A 15,779-nucleotide genomic window follows, 5' to 3' on the forward strand; every position below is an offset into this window, starting at 1 on the left:
TAAATGAAAAACCATACAGCCAGGAAGATTATGTTCTCCAGGACACAGAGCAAACACTCTGGGGACCAGAGTGGACCCCAGTGCTCTGCCCCTCAATTAGCAGACTGGGCCCCACCTTTACAGGGAAGACAAGCACTGGGAAAGCAGTCTAAGCAAAAGGCTTCCTAGATTATTCCAGCCACAGGCCACCGCACAGAGCTCCACTGGGGTGAGCCCCTATTTCTTTCGAGCACACTATTTCCTCCACTTGAAGACGTAATTTGGATAGCAAATTAGCTGAAGAAACAGTATATAAACACATGACTTATGCAGAGTCTATAGTAGATTCAACATATCTGCCGTGTCCCCAGAGGTTCTCAAACATATATTAATTTGCATATTTGTCACAACCAAAAATCCTTCCTTAGCTTTCTCTTTGAAACCCAACCAATATTGAATCCAGCACTTTCTCAACATAGTCTACACCACCCTTGGAGAGGAGTTCCATTGCATCCAACACCCCTACGCTAATTAGACATGTCACCATAATATAGAGACTGGTTTAATGTCCTAGGCTACCTTGTTTAGAGTCTGCACAGCCCTTTTCATGGGGATAACAATAATGCTAGTTGGTTTTCTTCCAATTGTAAAAACTATATGAGTAGCACTAAGTGCTAGAAGGAAAATGTAAATTCACTGCTAGTGAGGGCCAAAAGTCTTCCTGAAGCTGGGAATTTGAATCAGTGACAATGAGAAGTTTCACATCTTCCCTCCAACTCCGCCTGCTACTTTGAGCACTTTCACTAACGAAGTAACAGTTTCTCTCTGAAGCTAAGCAACTACGTTGCTCTCCTGAAAGTGCCCCTTTGATGCTGCACCTGAAACGAAGGAAATTAAATCAAATAATCAGCTAGCGTTATCTGTGATTAAAGAAAGGCTCCCTAAATGGAAGTGAAAATTGGTGTGAACAGTGCCAGTTCTATTCACATAGGAATTCCTTTCCTAGCAATTTATAGTAATTTTTAAGTACTAGTCCAAAGAAAAAGGAGTTGTTAAATACATTAGTAGTGATAGCCATTGGAAATGATTTCTGTTTCATTTCCTGGAAACTTAATAAAAAGGTATAATTTGTTCTGAAATCTATGTCCTGAGTAGAATGATTAATATTCTTCTTATTGTTAGAACATCTAGAATAAAATCTATTTGGCCTCTTTCAACTGTAAGAACATGGGAGGGCAGGTAATTTCCTCTTGAAAACGAAAAGAAAAATGGTTTCCTACCTGAAGTGATACCAAAATCGCTGAAATTTGAATGGTAAAATTTTATTAAATGACCTTAATAAAGATCATTACCATTTAGCTTCATGTAAAATCACCTTTTGCTAATGTTCCCATGTTCATAAAGGATAAGGTATGAAGGTAAGAATTTGTTAGTTGCATGCTTCAAAAACTAGTAGTGTGCTAACAAGACATGGGACTTGGAACAGCTTATTGTCAAAATGCTACTCTTCTCTGACCTCATTAATGAATATAATAGTGTCTGCATATGGGCATTTAATGATACTACTTGATGATAGAAAAATAACTTCAAAGAAGAGCTGATGATGGCTCTGTGGTTGTTTTGGAGCTATTTAAACTTTCTGAGAGATTTAGTCTTGGCTCTTTGTACCTTGTTTTTCTCGAAGATCAAAGTATCTGTGTCCTCGGGAGGTGACTGCATTCGAACATACAAGCCAGAAATCAAGAAAGGAAGCTACAATAATATAATTGTCAATGTAAAGACACCTGTTGCTGACAACCTCCTTTTTTACCTTGGAAGTGCCAAATTTGTAAGTCTAATATTCAGCTTTTCTTGGCTTACTGTGTGTGTGTATAGTCAGAGGTTAATCCTGGTAGTATGGAAAATGTATAGAATCCAATAACACAATCCCAAAATTGTGTAATGTAGCCTTTCAGATTTGAAAACCTCTGAATATTACCTCGCAAAATTCTAAAGTGCCAAAGTAAGTTAAAAGGCAAATGAAATGAAAACTTTTTTACAGTACTTAGGTACATCTGCTTTCATTTGTGAGGATACTAGCATTTATTTTGAATTAGATTTCCATATCGAGCTATTTAAGAAGAAAGACTAATAGCAATAAAGCTTTTTCTTTTTTTTCACTTCTCTCTGAGAAATTACAATGAACTTTCACATTAAATGAAAATGGCAAATTGTGTACTAATTTTTTACCGATGAAAATTCTTCTTCTAATGCATGTTGAATTTATGACTCAAAGAAGTTGTATTTACAAAAGCCCACCCAAAATGTTCTAATTCCTTTCATTTGAACCGTTTGACTTTACATGCATGGGTACCTTCCAAAATCAATAAGACTTTTCTACAGACCATTCATCGCATAAGTCATTACTTGGAATTCAGGTGAGAAGTTTTGGGTCATCTTGAGTAAAACAATCACACCTGGGCCCCCCAAAACATCATCGCCCTTGGTGAAAACAATGAATTATGAATCCAATTATTTGCTTTTTATCTCTATCACAAGTATCAGAGTGAAAAAAGACTTTTGTCTCAAAATGAGTCCTAATTAGAATTAGTTAAATTAACACATATGCCTCAGCAGTATTTTTGTTGCCTTAAAGACACAATAATAAAATATTATTTAATCATACATAATAATAGATCAATTATTTTGGAATTTTCATCATGAGACTTCTGATTATTTCTGTAAATAATTATCTGTAAATAGCACCTGTTGAAAATGACTTCTGGACTTCTCTTTCTGGGTGCTTTATGTCTGATATGTATTGTTTTTGTGTCTCTCTGAACTAGGTCGACTTTCTGGCTATAGAAATGCGTAAAGGCAAAGTAAGCTTCCTCTGGGATGTTGGATCTGGAGTCGGTCGTGTGGAGTATCCGGATTTGACTATTGATGACTCATATTGGTACCGCATTGAAGCATCAAGGTAACTAATTCAATGACGATTAAGATAATTAAATGACAGAACTTCGAAGTAGTTTACCAGTTTATAAGAAAACTCCTGTTTCTGTTTCAAGAAGGTAGCTATGTATGTATACAAATTTTATCATATGTATACAAGGTCTGACAATTAAGTTTGTGAACTTCTTTGCAACAATGTTGCTAACCTTTTTTGATATCAGAGGGGTTATTCATTATGAATTTGTACCAACTGGACAAACAGTTAACCAAGTTTACTCTTTGGAAGTGCTGAAAAGGCTGTGTGAAAAAGTTAGATGACCTGAACTTTTCACCAACAATTCTTACATCACAATAATCCATGGCACTGTACTGTGTGTGAGGGAGTTTTTAGGCAGTAAACAAATAACTGGCTAAACACCCTCCCTACTCAACTGATCTGGCCCCCAATGACTTCTTTCTTTACCCGAACATAGAGGAAATATTGAAAGGAAGACATTTGGTGACATTCAGGACATCAAGGGTAATATGACGACAGCTCTGATGGCCATTCCAGAAAAAGAGTTCCAAAACTGCTTTGAAGCATGAACTAGGCGCTGGCATTGGTGCTTAGCTTCCCAAGGGGAGTACTTTGAAGGCGACAGTAGTTATATTCAGCAATGAGGCATGTAGCACTTTTTCTAGGATGAGTTCGCGAACTTAATTGTCAGACCTTATATGTATAAATGTGTGTGAATGGGTATCTTTGTAGTCCCTGTTAGGACCTGACAAACTTTCAAGGTATTGGCCAGAGTGACCAGTTTATTTTAGGCCCCTCTTCTGGCTGTCCTATAGGAATTCTGAGGTTCAGTGCTTTCAGTCATACCACCACACCTGCAGAAGTGCTGCAACTCAACCTCATTCAGCACAAGCCAGAGCCTAAGAACTGCTGTAGGTGCCTGCCATTGGCGTGCACAGTTCCTCTATAGTCTACAAAGCAATCTTGCCTACAGGCATGTCTGAATGATGGCACAAATGTATGTCAGGTCCACACTACTGAAAAGGGGAAATAACAGGAAATTGATTAATTTTATCTTTGAAGCTTTAATTCAATTAACTTCTAGCAGTGTATGGATTATTTAGAGAACCCATTCCTATCCTAGGTACTTTCCCCTCATTTTCTCTTCTTTTCCTAATTCTTAACTCTGTACTACACCTACGGCATCTAACAGTTGCGAGGTATTTATTGTTAAGGGCCTAGGGTTAAAGATGAAGTTGATCAACAATCTGGTAATTATTGAATCTAGGTGAAGGTCCATAGCATTTCATTTTGTGTTTGTATTTGTTTAAATTTTTCCATCATAAAAGGTTTAAAAGAAAACTTAATGAGAAGCAACATATTTGGTTCCTTTGTAAGATCTTCAGTAAAAGTGTGTGTGTGTGTGTGTATGAGAGAGAGAGAGAGACAGACAGACAGACAGACAGACAGAGAGACAGACAGACAAAATATGCTTCCCTGTTGTAGGGCTGGGCCAGGGGATTAAGTATTTTAAGGACTTCAGAATACTTATACTTACGAAGTGCAGTTATATTATCAGAAGAGATATATTCTGTTAAAGAAGAATTTTATTTGACAAATTCATTCTGTTGTTTCCATGTATTTCAATTAATACTGAACCCTCAAAGATTAAAAGATTGCCAAAATGAGATAGCAGAGAAAGAAATGTGACACTAAAGTTCCTTATGACTGCTTGTCTCAGAAATGAGATCAGATTTTCATATTTAACAATTCATGGACATCAATCACTTAAAAAAAGAAAATGAAATACAATAATGTTAGCTTTCAAAATCATATTAATTAAATTTAAAAGTGAAATTCTTGTACACAATTTGTATACGCAGCTCTGGAGACTAGCGATTAATTATACAATATACATGAAGATGGTATGCCAAACAATAAAAGATGCACAATTCCAGAAAGACTACTTGAGCAAATCTGGATTCAAGATATAATAAGGGATTTTAGGAGACATTATACAGTTTGTAATGCAGAAGGGTGGATTATTCAGGGTTCACTTGCTGAATTAAATTCAACGAAATGCTCAACAAAGTAATATAAACTTGTTTAAATAGTATGGGTTGGTACATAGTAAATTGTTTTGTAAAGCAATAGGAAAAAGCCTTTTTATTTAATAATATCAATTCTATCACCTAATTGCTGCTGTGTCATTTCATATCAATGGACACACGCAGAATCAGGATATGTTTCTCACCGGCCCTGAATCTGACAGTAAACATCCAGCGAAGATCAGACTCTGGGTTTTGATTTACAGTTTAATGAATCTGGAAGTTTTGAAGCTAAGCACCCAGTTATCTCTTAAATATTCCAAAACAAGTCTCTACATTCTCATGCATTTTCAGTCTGAAGTTACAGCTGTGTGATATATATTCCATTTTCTGTATTTTTTTTCACTTCCTTTTAATATGTACCCTGGAAGAACTGGGAGAAATGGAAGTATTTCTGTGAGGGCCCTGGATGGACCCAAAGCCAGCATTGTACCCAGTACATACCACTCAGCATCTCCTCCAGGGTATACAATTCTAGATGTGGATGCAAATGCAATGCTGTTCGTTGGTGGCTTGACTGGGAAATTGAAGGTAATGTGTTCTTCCTGATCCCATTTATTTCATTTTTGTGGACAACTCCTTACATGATTACCTTTGGGGAAGGCCCGATAAAGCTCTGCAAAAATTGACCACTTTTTACTTAATTTGTGTTTATGAACACAGGAATTTATTTTGAGGAAGAATTTTCTTCTTTGAGTATTCAGTGTTGGAAACACAATATTTTTAAGCCTATGGGTATTTACTTAAACAGTTGTTCTGCCCTAATCTGTGGCAGCAATTTTTTTTTATATATTCTTATTTTAGTTGCCTCAAGAGCAAAGTGTTTTTTAAATATACTCCATTTTCTGAATCAATTTATGATTTATTGATATGAAGTGCTATAAAGTTCAAATTCACATCTAATTAAAATATTTATAAATACCTTGGGAAATATCACAGGAATTGTAAGTTTTCAAATCATGTTCCGATTTTAAAAGTTTTCAAGTTACTCTTCTCATTCTTATCAAGTAATGCGCTTAATATTCATAATCGCTTCATGACAGGTCCTTGTGCATTGCAAATTGCAAAATGCCTGCATTTTAAAGAAGTTTGTGCTGATTAAATGGGATTTAGGTGTTGGAAAACGACCTGTGGGTGAGATGTAAAAGCACAACCAAATATAATGGATAATCCTGGGCTTGTCAGAATCATCCTGGGATGAGATTAGTCAGAAAATGTGAAAAGTCAGGGTGACCTCAAATTTATGAGAACTCAACCTTCATACAGTGAGGTTGTTTTATTGGCTCTGTGTACGAGATGTGACTCTGAAAGGATTGTAATTGATTCCCCAACTCCACACTAAAATCATCCTCGTTTCTTAGAACCGCATATAAATGCATATGCTACATAGAAATATATAGTCGTATTGCCAACTTCTTCTCCTCTCAAGAAAGATAAATACAGGGGTAGTGCAGAGCAGTACAAAAACCATGAATTTTGAAATCAAATTCAGGTTGGGTTCTCTGCTGTTTCACTTACTAAAATATGACCTTAGGCAAGTTACTTAACCCCTTGGGCTTCAGTTGTCTCAACTAGAAAAGGGAGATGAGAATATTTACATTGCCTGCATATCAATAATAAACTTTCATAACACTGACATAGCCATTACTATGCACTCTGTAATGTTCTAACTAATTTAAATGAATTAACTTATTTAATTTTCAACCCCAGAAGGAGGTTGTCCTCCTTGATTTCTAGTTAAGGAATCTAAATAAGATGGAAGTTAAATGACCTGACCAAGGTCACACAGCAATTTAAGGTAGAGCTGCGATTTGAACACAGGTTCACAGGCACAAGAGTCTTCCCACTTAATCATCATGTTTCGCTTCCACAATGAATAGTGAGATCATGTGCATAAAATTTATGACTAATGCGTAAGACATGGTAGTCGCACCTTAAATCGCACCTTAAATAATTTTTATTATTATCCACATGTCATTATCACGAAGCAACTTTCTTAGGCCAGTCTCAGGGAAAAGAAAACAGACAAATGAAATCTATAGAAAATCTTTATCCTTTTGGCCAAGAATTTCAAGGCAACTGTCACACCAGAATATGAACCGAAAGCTGAAAACAAGTAACTAAATCCACATACTGATGAAAATTCAAAGGAGCAAGAAAATATTCCCAGTATTTTTTTAGGATGCAAGAGGGAAAAGCAAAAAGCGAGTAGCATCCACAAGTGGTATAATCAATCTCTGGAAAATTAAGAGGGGCTCTGACTGATGACAGAGAATCCCAGGGACTGTCTGACTTACAAATGCCAGTCACTCTTTCTACGTTCTTTCTTCATTGAACATTCTGTCTACAAGGCAGATCACCATTTGATCACAGTGGCAGGAAGGTGCACATATATTGATGAGTTTAACCTAAAATTATATCTACAGATTTTAACTGTTCAGTGACCATCTTCCTATATTTGTTCTGAAACCCACACATGTTAATTCACTTTTCCCCCTAGTTTATTTAGATAAATGTGAATTAGGTTTGGCAAAATGTTTCTAAAACTATAGGCACTACAATCTAGCATTTATTTGTAATATGTCAGTGCCAAAAGAAACAGTTGTTTAAATTACAGCAAGATTCTCTCGAGTGGATCATGTCCTTCTTCTTCTTCGTGGCTGTGTTATATATCAAGCTTAAGACCTTTCCCTGTGAGAACGGTATCAAGGTTGCCATTCAATAAATATTTATTGAGGCTCTATTAGATGTCAGGCCCTGTGCTGCGTATACCAGAAAACAAACCAACATGGTCTATTCTTTTATAAATTTACTCTTTCCCTTCATTCTTCTGCCCTGGAAACCTGCCTGGGTGTAAAAGGAAATGAAAAGTTGGAGACAGCATTATCATAGGGTAATTTACATGCAAACTTTTTCTCTCCCTGTGTGTGGTCAGGATGTACCCTTTCTCAGGATCTCTGGAAGAAATGTTCTCAGTGGTGTAAGAGCACTAAGGTTTAATAAACACCTACTCTGTGTTAGGTGCTGAATGTGGTACCATAAGTAAATTACCTAACTTAGTTCTCCTAATAAGTCCATGTTAGAGCCAAAAAAAAAAAAAAAATAGAATCTCAAAGACGATAAGCAGCTCACTTAAAATCAGAAGCTAGGAATTATTTATTGACTAATGGTGATAAACTGATATAGCACAAAATAAGCAGGATCTGTGAGGATACAATATGGCTAGAAAATGAATATGTACAAACCACGAATATCAGAAAGAGTGAAGAATACTCCAGATTCTGCTGCTACTAACTCTCACGGGTATGCAAAGGTTTGTTTGTGAAATTACAAATTCTAACAAATATATTTTTTTTCTGCAGAAGGCTGATGCTGTACGTGTGATAACATTCACCGGCTGTATGGGAGAAACATTCTTTGACAGCAAGCCGATAGGGTTGTGGAATTTCCGAGAAATAGAAGGTGACTGCAAAGGATGTACTGTCAGGTTAGTCAAGATGGTCTGACCTGTGCATCATCAAAGCTCTAGCTTTATTTTGCAATATGCTATTAGCATGTGGATGATATAGAACAGGCTTGAAGTGATTACATTCAAAGTGAATTTACCATGAAGCTAATGAAAGTTCAAGTCCCTTCCCCAATTTGTGCAGGCAATTTCCAGGGTCCTGGGAGCTGCTCTAGTTGTAGTTTTACATGGTGATATGTTTTTGTAAAATTTGCAAAGGTCACGTATTTTAACTTCAATCAGTTAAGGCTACTTACTATCTCTTTCCACTCCAACTTTCCTTCATATCCAGGAGGTTTATCATGTGTATGGCTATCCTGTAGTCAAAATTTCTTTTAATGAGAGCTTTCTTTCAAGCTATAATAATTAAGCTTCAGGCCTTCACAAAGCCTGGAATCATGCCATTTATATTTATAACAACATATAGGACCCTAGTGCAAGTTTTATCTCCTGCAGGATTTTTCAAATAACACCTTGGGTTTGGTAAGTGTTTCAAGTGGAAACCATGGGCCTTGAAGATTCTGTTTAAGTACAAAAGGAGAAGAAGGGGCCAAGGTAAGCCAGAAGAAAGTGCCGTAATACACATCATCAATTATAACAGAGAGGTTAGAATGTAGGCATTTAAAACTATTTAACAAGCATACAAAGCATATGTAGAGAATAAATATTATTATATAAACCTGAGTAGAGAATATAGACTAATTATCTAGTAGTCGAGGATTTCTCGGCTTATGAAACTTAGAGCCTACTAATTAACTGAGCCTATAATGATTTTAATGATAGTAAATTAAATACGTGGTAGGTTAATATATACACATAGCAACTCTAAAATCAATAGGTTAGGAGTTTGCATTTGTTTTACTTCCAACTTAAAGGGCACATACTCCTTGCCAAGACTCAAATTCCCCATTAATGGCAGAATGTCCTTCACAAGTCTTTCTCATCATCTCGAGTTTCAGAGAAGAAGTAGCGCCCCCTCAAAAAAAAGTCTCTCTCTAAAAGTTTTAACCTCCAACTCTATCTTGTCATTAAAGGCTTGTCAACATGGCACTGAGGACAGTTTGAAAGCCTGACCCATTTACAGTTTAACATGGTTTGGTCAATAATATTCCATAAAGTCTAACATGGAATGATTATCTGTAAAATTCTTTCAATGCAACAAAGTCAGTGAGGTCCACATTAATATTCTGTTGCTCACAAGTCAATACCAACTTTTCCCTAAACATGTCTTTGGTAAATGTATAAGTAGGATTTTCAAAAGCCTATTATCAACAAAACATCGAAAACATTTAAATGTCTGTTCAGCAATGCATAACATGTGTTAAGATAACATCACTAATTATCTATTCTGCAAAGGTCTCCGTGCCTTCAGTACATAAAGTATTATGTAAATTAATATACTTATAATAGTGTTTGTGTGTGTGTGTGTGTGTGTGTGTGTGTGTGTGTGTGTGTGTAGGGTGTTTTTCAGGTAAGAGTGATTCACATTTTCAATTTCCTGGTATTAGTATGAATATGATCCAGTCCTAGGCATTGAGAAACTCAGAGCCAAGAAGGGAGGAAAAGGGAAATGCTAAAAAAGTCAAAACACAAGGCATGACAAAAGTTCCTTTAAAAAGGTACACTCAGAGTATACTAAGGTTATGAGAATTAAGATCTGCTTTCTGGAGGAGGTGACAGTTGATGTGAGCCTTGACACAGAGTAAAAGTCCAAAAGAGGAGATGGCAGCTAGACTGTAGAGAGCATTCGAGTGCTAGGGATGAGTGAGACCAAAGTTAGGAAGGCTGGAAAACCAATGTTTTGCTTATTTCACAAATGTGAATTTTCTAATACAGGATTGACAAATGGGAAAATGATTTCAGTGAGTGTTCATAACAGCTCTTCCCAGCATATTAATGTTTGTATCACCAAGTAAAGGCAGTAAAGTACACCCACACAGCTGAAAACACCAAGCTCAGGAGTATTAGACCCACACACAGACTGCACGCAGTGCCCAGTCACCCGCAAACTTGGCCTTGGGTTGGCCAAGCACTCTAAGAAGTGTTCGATGCCCAGTTCTCCTCCATAATTGTGCATTGTCACTATGACAGTCAGTCAACAGGGTCAACCCATCCTTACACTCCTTGCCATCAAACTACCTTCACCTGTTGCATTTAAGGTAAAGTTCTATATTTACTGGAATATTTATTTATTTAAAAATGTTTAGCATACCTTTTTGAATGATGATAATATTTTGGTCAAGATCGTTACTATGTTTGTGAGTGCTCTGATTACAACCTTGCATAAATTTTGAGTGACCTGCCCTAACCCTGTTTTCCTATAATCCTTGGTATTTGTAGGAATAATTTTTACAGGACTCCTGGTGTTTGTTTGTTTGTTTTTCAGGAGAACGTAGATGACAGTTTAACATAAAGACCAATCGTTCCAGTTTTAGAACAGAAATAATTATATGGGGAAGATGAGGCTATAAGACATAGAATGAGAAAATTCTATATAAGATCTTGAAATGTCAGTTTTAGAAATTCACATTTATGCAGTAGTCAGTAGATGGGATATAGTTGTGATGCCTGAGAAAGAGTAATCTTTCAGGGGTATTAAAAAAAAGCATATCTTATTTTTCTTAAATTTCTGAAAATCGCATTCACATCAAAGTGGAAAAGAAAAACTGCTGCAAATAAAATGTATTTAGCTGAACACTGAAATGATGATGAAGTGTTAATATACTTAACCCCAACATACGTCTAGTTCTATAGTTAACAAGTTATAAGCGGAAGAGCATGGCTGCTCCAAATAGCATAATCAATCCTTGCTAACTTGAACAGACATTAAGGTCCAAAAGAGAAACAAAAAGCAAGTTAAGAAACTTAGCATTTATTAATAATAAAAAGATAGTTACGTTTCCTGGTAAATGTATTCAAAATGAATAGGAAAACTCAAGTATAATGTTAAATATTGAAATATTATAGACCACACCTGAAATGACTCATTTTTCCCTTTCTCTGAGTCACCAATTGAAAGGCAGACTTACCTGGTTTTGGCCAATGAATTAAGTGAAGTAGGCTGATCTACCTCTGTATTTGTAGCTGTTTTCAGCAGGAAAACTCTTTCCTTCAGATTTGCCTTTTGTTTGACTACTACACGTACGTACGACAATCTCCCAGAGTGTTGGAGCAGAAAGGGGACTGAGAAGTCATTCAGTAACTGAATCCTTTCAGCTCACATTTGAAAAATTCAGACCTGAAGTGTTAAGTGACTTATAACAGGGCCTTAGTGAGATTCCACATCAGATTCCAGGGTCCCTGCCATCTAATTCTCTATTTTTTTCTATGATATATTGAGGGAATAAATAAATCAAGGACACGAGGAAATTAAGATATAAATATCCCAGAGTTTTTATACAAGAAAAATAAACTGTGATATTTTTGTTTTGATTTTAATACTTATCCTGACATTATGTAGTGAGATTTTATGTTGTTTTACTTTTGTTTTTGTTTTTTAAGTTATAAATAGCAATCCATTGGGCCAGAACATCCAGAAAACTGTCAGAAGTGACTCCTACACCCCTTTCTGGTTGTGACTGGTAGCATGGCCCTATATAACGCAAAATCCTAGTATTTGAGAACTGCCAGGAACTTCTCCTTAGTAGACTCTACACAACGTTCTCTATTCTCAAATGTAAGCTCCAGAAATTAATGGATTTGTTGTAATAATGAAGGCCAATGATCACCAATTTATTTACTGCCAACTGTACTGTTAATAGGCTGATTCAGTTCCTCAAACTTTTAGTTAGCATTTTTCATGCATATTGAGAACGCATCTTTTTAGCTCATATTAGAAAAACAAATTATGACATCTTCTGATCTTACTCCAAATTAGATATAACTTAAAATTACAAAGACCTACTTATGAAAAACACACTAAGACTCTTTCCTCCCTTTTGTCTTCAAAGTTTCATTTCTCTCTGGTCCAGGAACAGAGAGAAAGGCAAGTTGTCTAAAATGTGTAACGGTTCTTCCTCCACAAGCACATTAATATTTTTACACTAATATTTTTACACTTTCATTAGCAAAGATTTCATGCAAATAAGATTCTAGGCTCCTGTTATTTTACAGTGACTATCATATTTCTTGATACCTCCTCTCTACCCTCAAGTTAATACACTCCAATTTCAGAGATTCAAATATATGCTAATGTGCAAATATTTAGTATTTCCACAATTAAAATGTAGTCTGTAACAACATCAATTATATAGAGATATAGACAGATAGACAAATGATAGATAACTGTGCATTTGAAAAAAAATCTTTTTAAACGTTATATTTACAAGATTTACAATGTACTACTTATTTAGTCAATATAGTCTCTGTGAGGCAATTTGCTACACTAAAACTTCTTTCATTCCACAAACATTTATCAGATTCTACTGTGAGCCAAGTACCATACTGGAAGGCTAAGCTTGTGCCTAGCATGGAGCCTGGCCCACAATCTCTAGCTGGTCTCATAGAGATTACATTCTAGTGAAAAGGACAGATCAACAAACACACAAATAAATAGAGGCATCCTCCATTGTCTGAATCTAATCTGTCTCCGAAAAACCTATTGGATAGCAACTATTCAGAAAGTAGGGACCTATTTCATAATGTCTTTTTTCATTACAACTCTACGTTTGTACATTTTGACCACCTGCACCCATTTCACTCAACACTCACCCCCTGTTGTGTTATGTATATTGCAAATATAATAATGCATTCTCAGCCCATCCAAAAACACCACTAGTTCATACCACTAAGACATACTTATACACCAACATAGATATCCACCAAGCACTTCAGCAAAACGTAACACATTTAAAACATCAATGACCTAGTTATTAAACACTCCAGGTGAGAGATGGTGGTTACTTGGTCTAGGATGGTGGCAGTGCAGATGCAGAGAAGTGGATGGAAGGATGGAATACATATTTGATATGGTCTCTGCCCCACAACAGCTTACAATCAAGTCTCAGAAGACTTTGATGTAGTGAATGCTGATGGACCAAGTAGACATTGTCTGATTCATGTGAAATATCTCTCTTCAGTCCTCAGGTGGAAGATAGTGAGGGGACTATTCAGTTTGATGGAGAAGGCTATGCACTGGTCAGCCGCCCCATTCGCTGGTACCCCAACATCTCCACAGTTATGTTCAAGTTCAGGACATTTTCTTCAAGTGCTCTCCTGATGTACCTTGCCACGCGAGACCTGGTAAAGATATGCACAGCTGATCTTCCATGATTGAAAATCTTTTTGTTTATTTTCTGTGGGTTTCTAATGCAATTATCAGATTTTTATCAAATTGGTAATTATTGTCCAAAGGAGTCTGGGATGACTGTGTGATAGTTAAGAGTGAGTGATGCAGATAGTGCTTATATATTTTCATTGATAACTTCAATTGCATACAATTTAATTATAATTTATTTTCAATATAACTCCCCGTATAATCCTTTAAGAGAAGCACCCAGTAAAGGTTCCCTGGGTATGGAATCATGAAGCAGCAAGACCTACTCCTTAGTCTTCTTTTAGAGACCTAAGTGGAAAAATGATTCTAAATCTCCTCATTGTTTTTTTCTGGGTAAATATTTCTTAGTAAATTCTTTTAGGGAACATACCTTTGAGTTTGTTTAATATGTTTTCAAAGGAACCCACTTTATACTCCTGTTATAAAAAGATACGTCTTAGTAATTCGGTTGTGACCATTTGCACCATAATATTACACGTGCAAACATTTGCAAAATAGTAATACCAATTCAATTTTCAAAATGGATTTCAATTACAGATCAATACATTCAGTAATTTAGCCATAAGGCCCTATTATAAACCCTACAAAGAAAGTGTATACCCATGTATTTCTCTCTGTATCTAATCACTGGTGTATTTTTTACTCTATTAATAGAAAGATTTCATGAGTGTAGAGCTCACTGATGGGCATATAAAAGTCAGCTATGATCTGGGTTCAGGAATGGCTTCCGTTGTTAGCAATCAAAACCATAATGATGGAAAATGGAAATCATTCACCCTCTCAAGAATTCAAAAACAAGGTGAGTTTCTGTACTAATAATGCACTATGAGCCTTAATCAGGCTCTCCAAAGCTCTCATGTACATAATCATGACAAAGACCTTGTCTGTAATTTTAGTTACTCACAAATTCTGTGAAAAATTAATACAGTCATTTCTTTGGCTTAGATTATAGGTGGTTTAGGTTAGACATGACTGATTGAAGAGCCAAATGGTTCTCTGTCATTTTCTTTTGAAACTGAGAGCTTAATTTCAAAGCCTAAAACTGTCTTACAACTTGTAAATTTATATCCTATAGTAGGTTTAAAAAGGTTGTGTGCTTTTCTTTTCTTCTTCTTTTGCCAAGATGGTTCCTTTAGAGTATCCCACAGGTAGAATTTGTAGGAGTTTGTTAGAGCACAGCTAATAATGTAACATTTTTGTGGTTCCAAGACATTTTAAAAATATATTCACAAACATTTCATTTGTTCATATAAGCAGGTGTTTTGTTCAAGTGTGAGAGGAGGGGAAACAGACTCAGACTTATATGTGGTTACAAATCATTTATATATATATATAAAATCTCACCAGAAATCCAAGTCTATTAGATCTTAGTGTGCTGCTATTGTTATTTAAGTATGATTCCCCTAATTCTGTGTGCTACAGCATTACCAATATCTGCAAGTGAAACTTTGATACATCCGTTTATATAATTAGACTTATTTAACTTTGATCATGCCATTTCATGGAAATTTAGGTTTAACTTGGAACCATCCTTCATTCCTGCATTTAACAAATATCTGCCAAGCATCAACTAAGTACTATACAAGAACTAAATGAAGTCTGTGACAAATTCTTAACTTCAAGGAACATGTGGTCTAATGGGGAAGACAGACAAGTAAATCCACGCTTAGAGGATAGAAAACTAATTGCGGTGTCGAGATATGTACAGCAGGCAGGGAATCAGGCTAGGAATCTCAGAAGGGAGATATTTAAGTCAGAGAGGTCACCTCCCAGGCGAGTACCCCTGAAACACAATCAGAAGTTGAGGTATTCCCTGCATGAAAAAGCACCTTTGGACATTTCAGAGTAGTGAGTTGTAAGTTTGGGGGTCTCAGAGAACATAACTCCGTAATACGTCATTTCCCAAATGCTTTTCCTTAGAACATGAACTCCTGGAGGAACTCCTCAGTTTGGATAAAAACTGTTTTTGTACTTATATAAATT

General features: G+C 36.0%; 1 protein-coding gene across 6 annotated transcripts in view; it reads left to right on the forward strand.

Annotated features, from left to right (window-relative positions):
* LAMA2 (laminin subunit alpha 2) overlaps positions 1-15,779 on the forward strand; it is a 535,718-nt gene that overhangs the window by 474,763 nt on the left and 45,176 nt on the right. For all 6 annotated transcript variants that reach the window (XM_074333565.1, XM_074333563.1, XM_074333566.1 and 3 more), the window contains 6 exons: positions 1,664-1,807; positions 2,805-2,938; positions 5,388-5,547; positions 8,379-8,503; positions 13,600-13,762; positions 14,451-14,595. In XM_074333565.1, coding sequence (XP_074189666.1) covers positions 1,664-1,807; positions 2,805-2,938; positions 5,388-5,547; positions 8,379-8,503; positions 13,600-13,762; positions 14,451-14,595 — 871 coding nt within the window. The remainder of the gene's footprint in view (positions 1-1,663; positions 1,808-2,804; positions 2,939-5,387; positions 5,548-8,378; positions 8,504-13,599; positions 13,763-14,450; positions 14,596-15,779) is intronic.

Source organism: Rhinolophus sinicus, linkage group LG05 (assembly GCF_036562045.2).
Source record: "Rhinolophus sinicus isolate RSC01 linkage group LG05, ASM3656204v1, whole genome shotgun sequence".
In the NCBI taxonomy this organism is placed as follows: domain Eukaryota; kingdom Metazoa; phylum Chordata; class Mammalia; order Chiroptera; family Rhinolophidae; genus Rhinolophus; species Rhinolophus sinicus.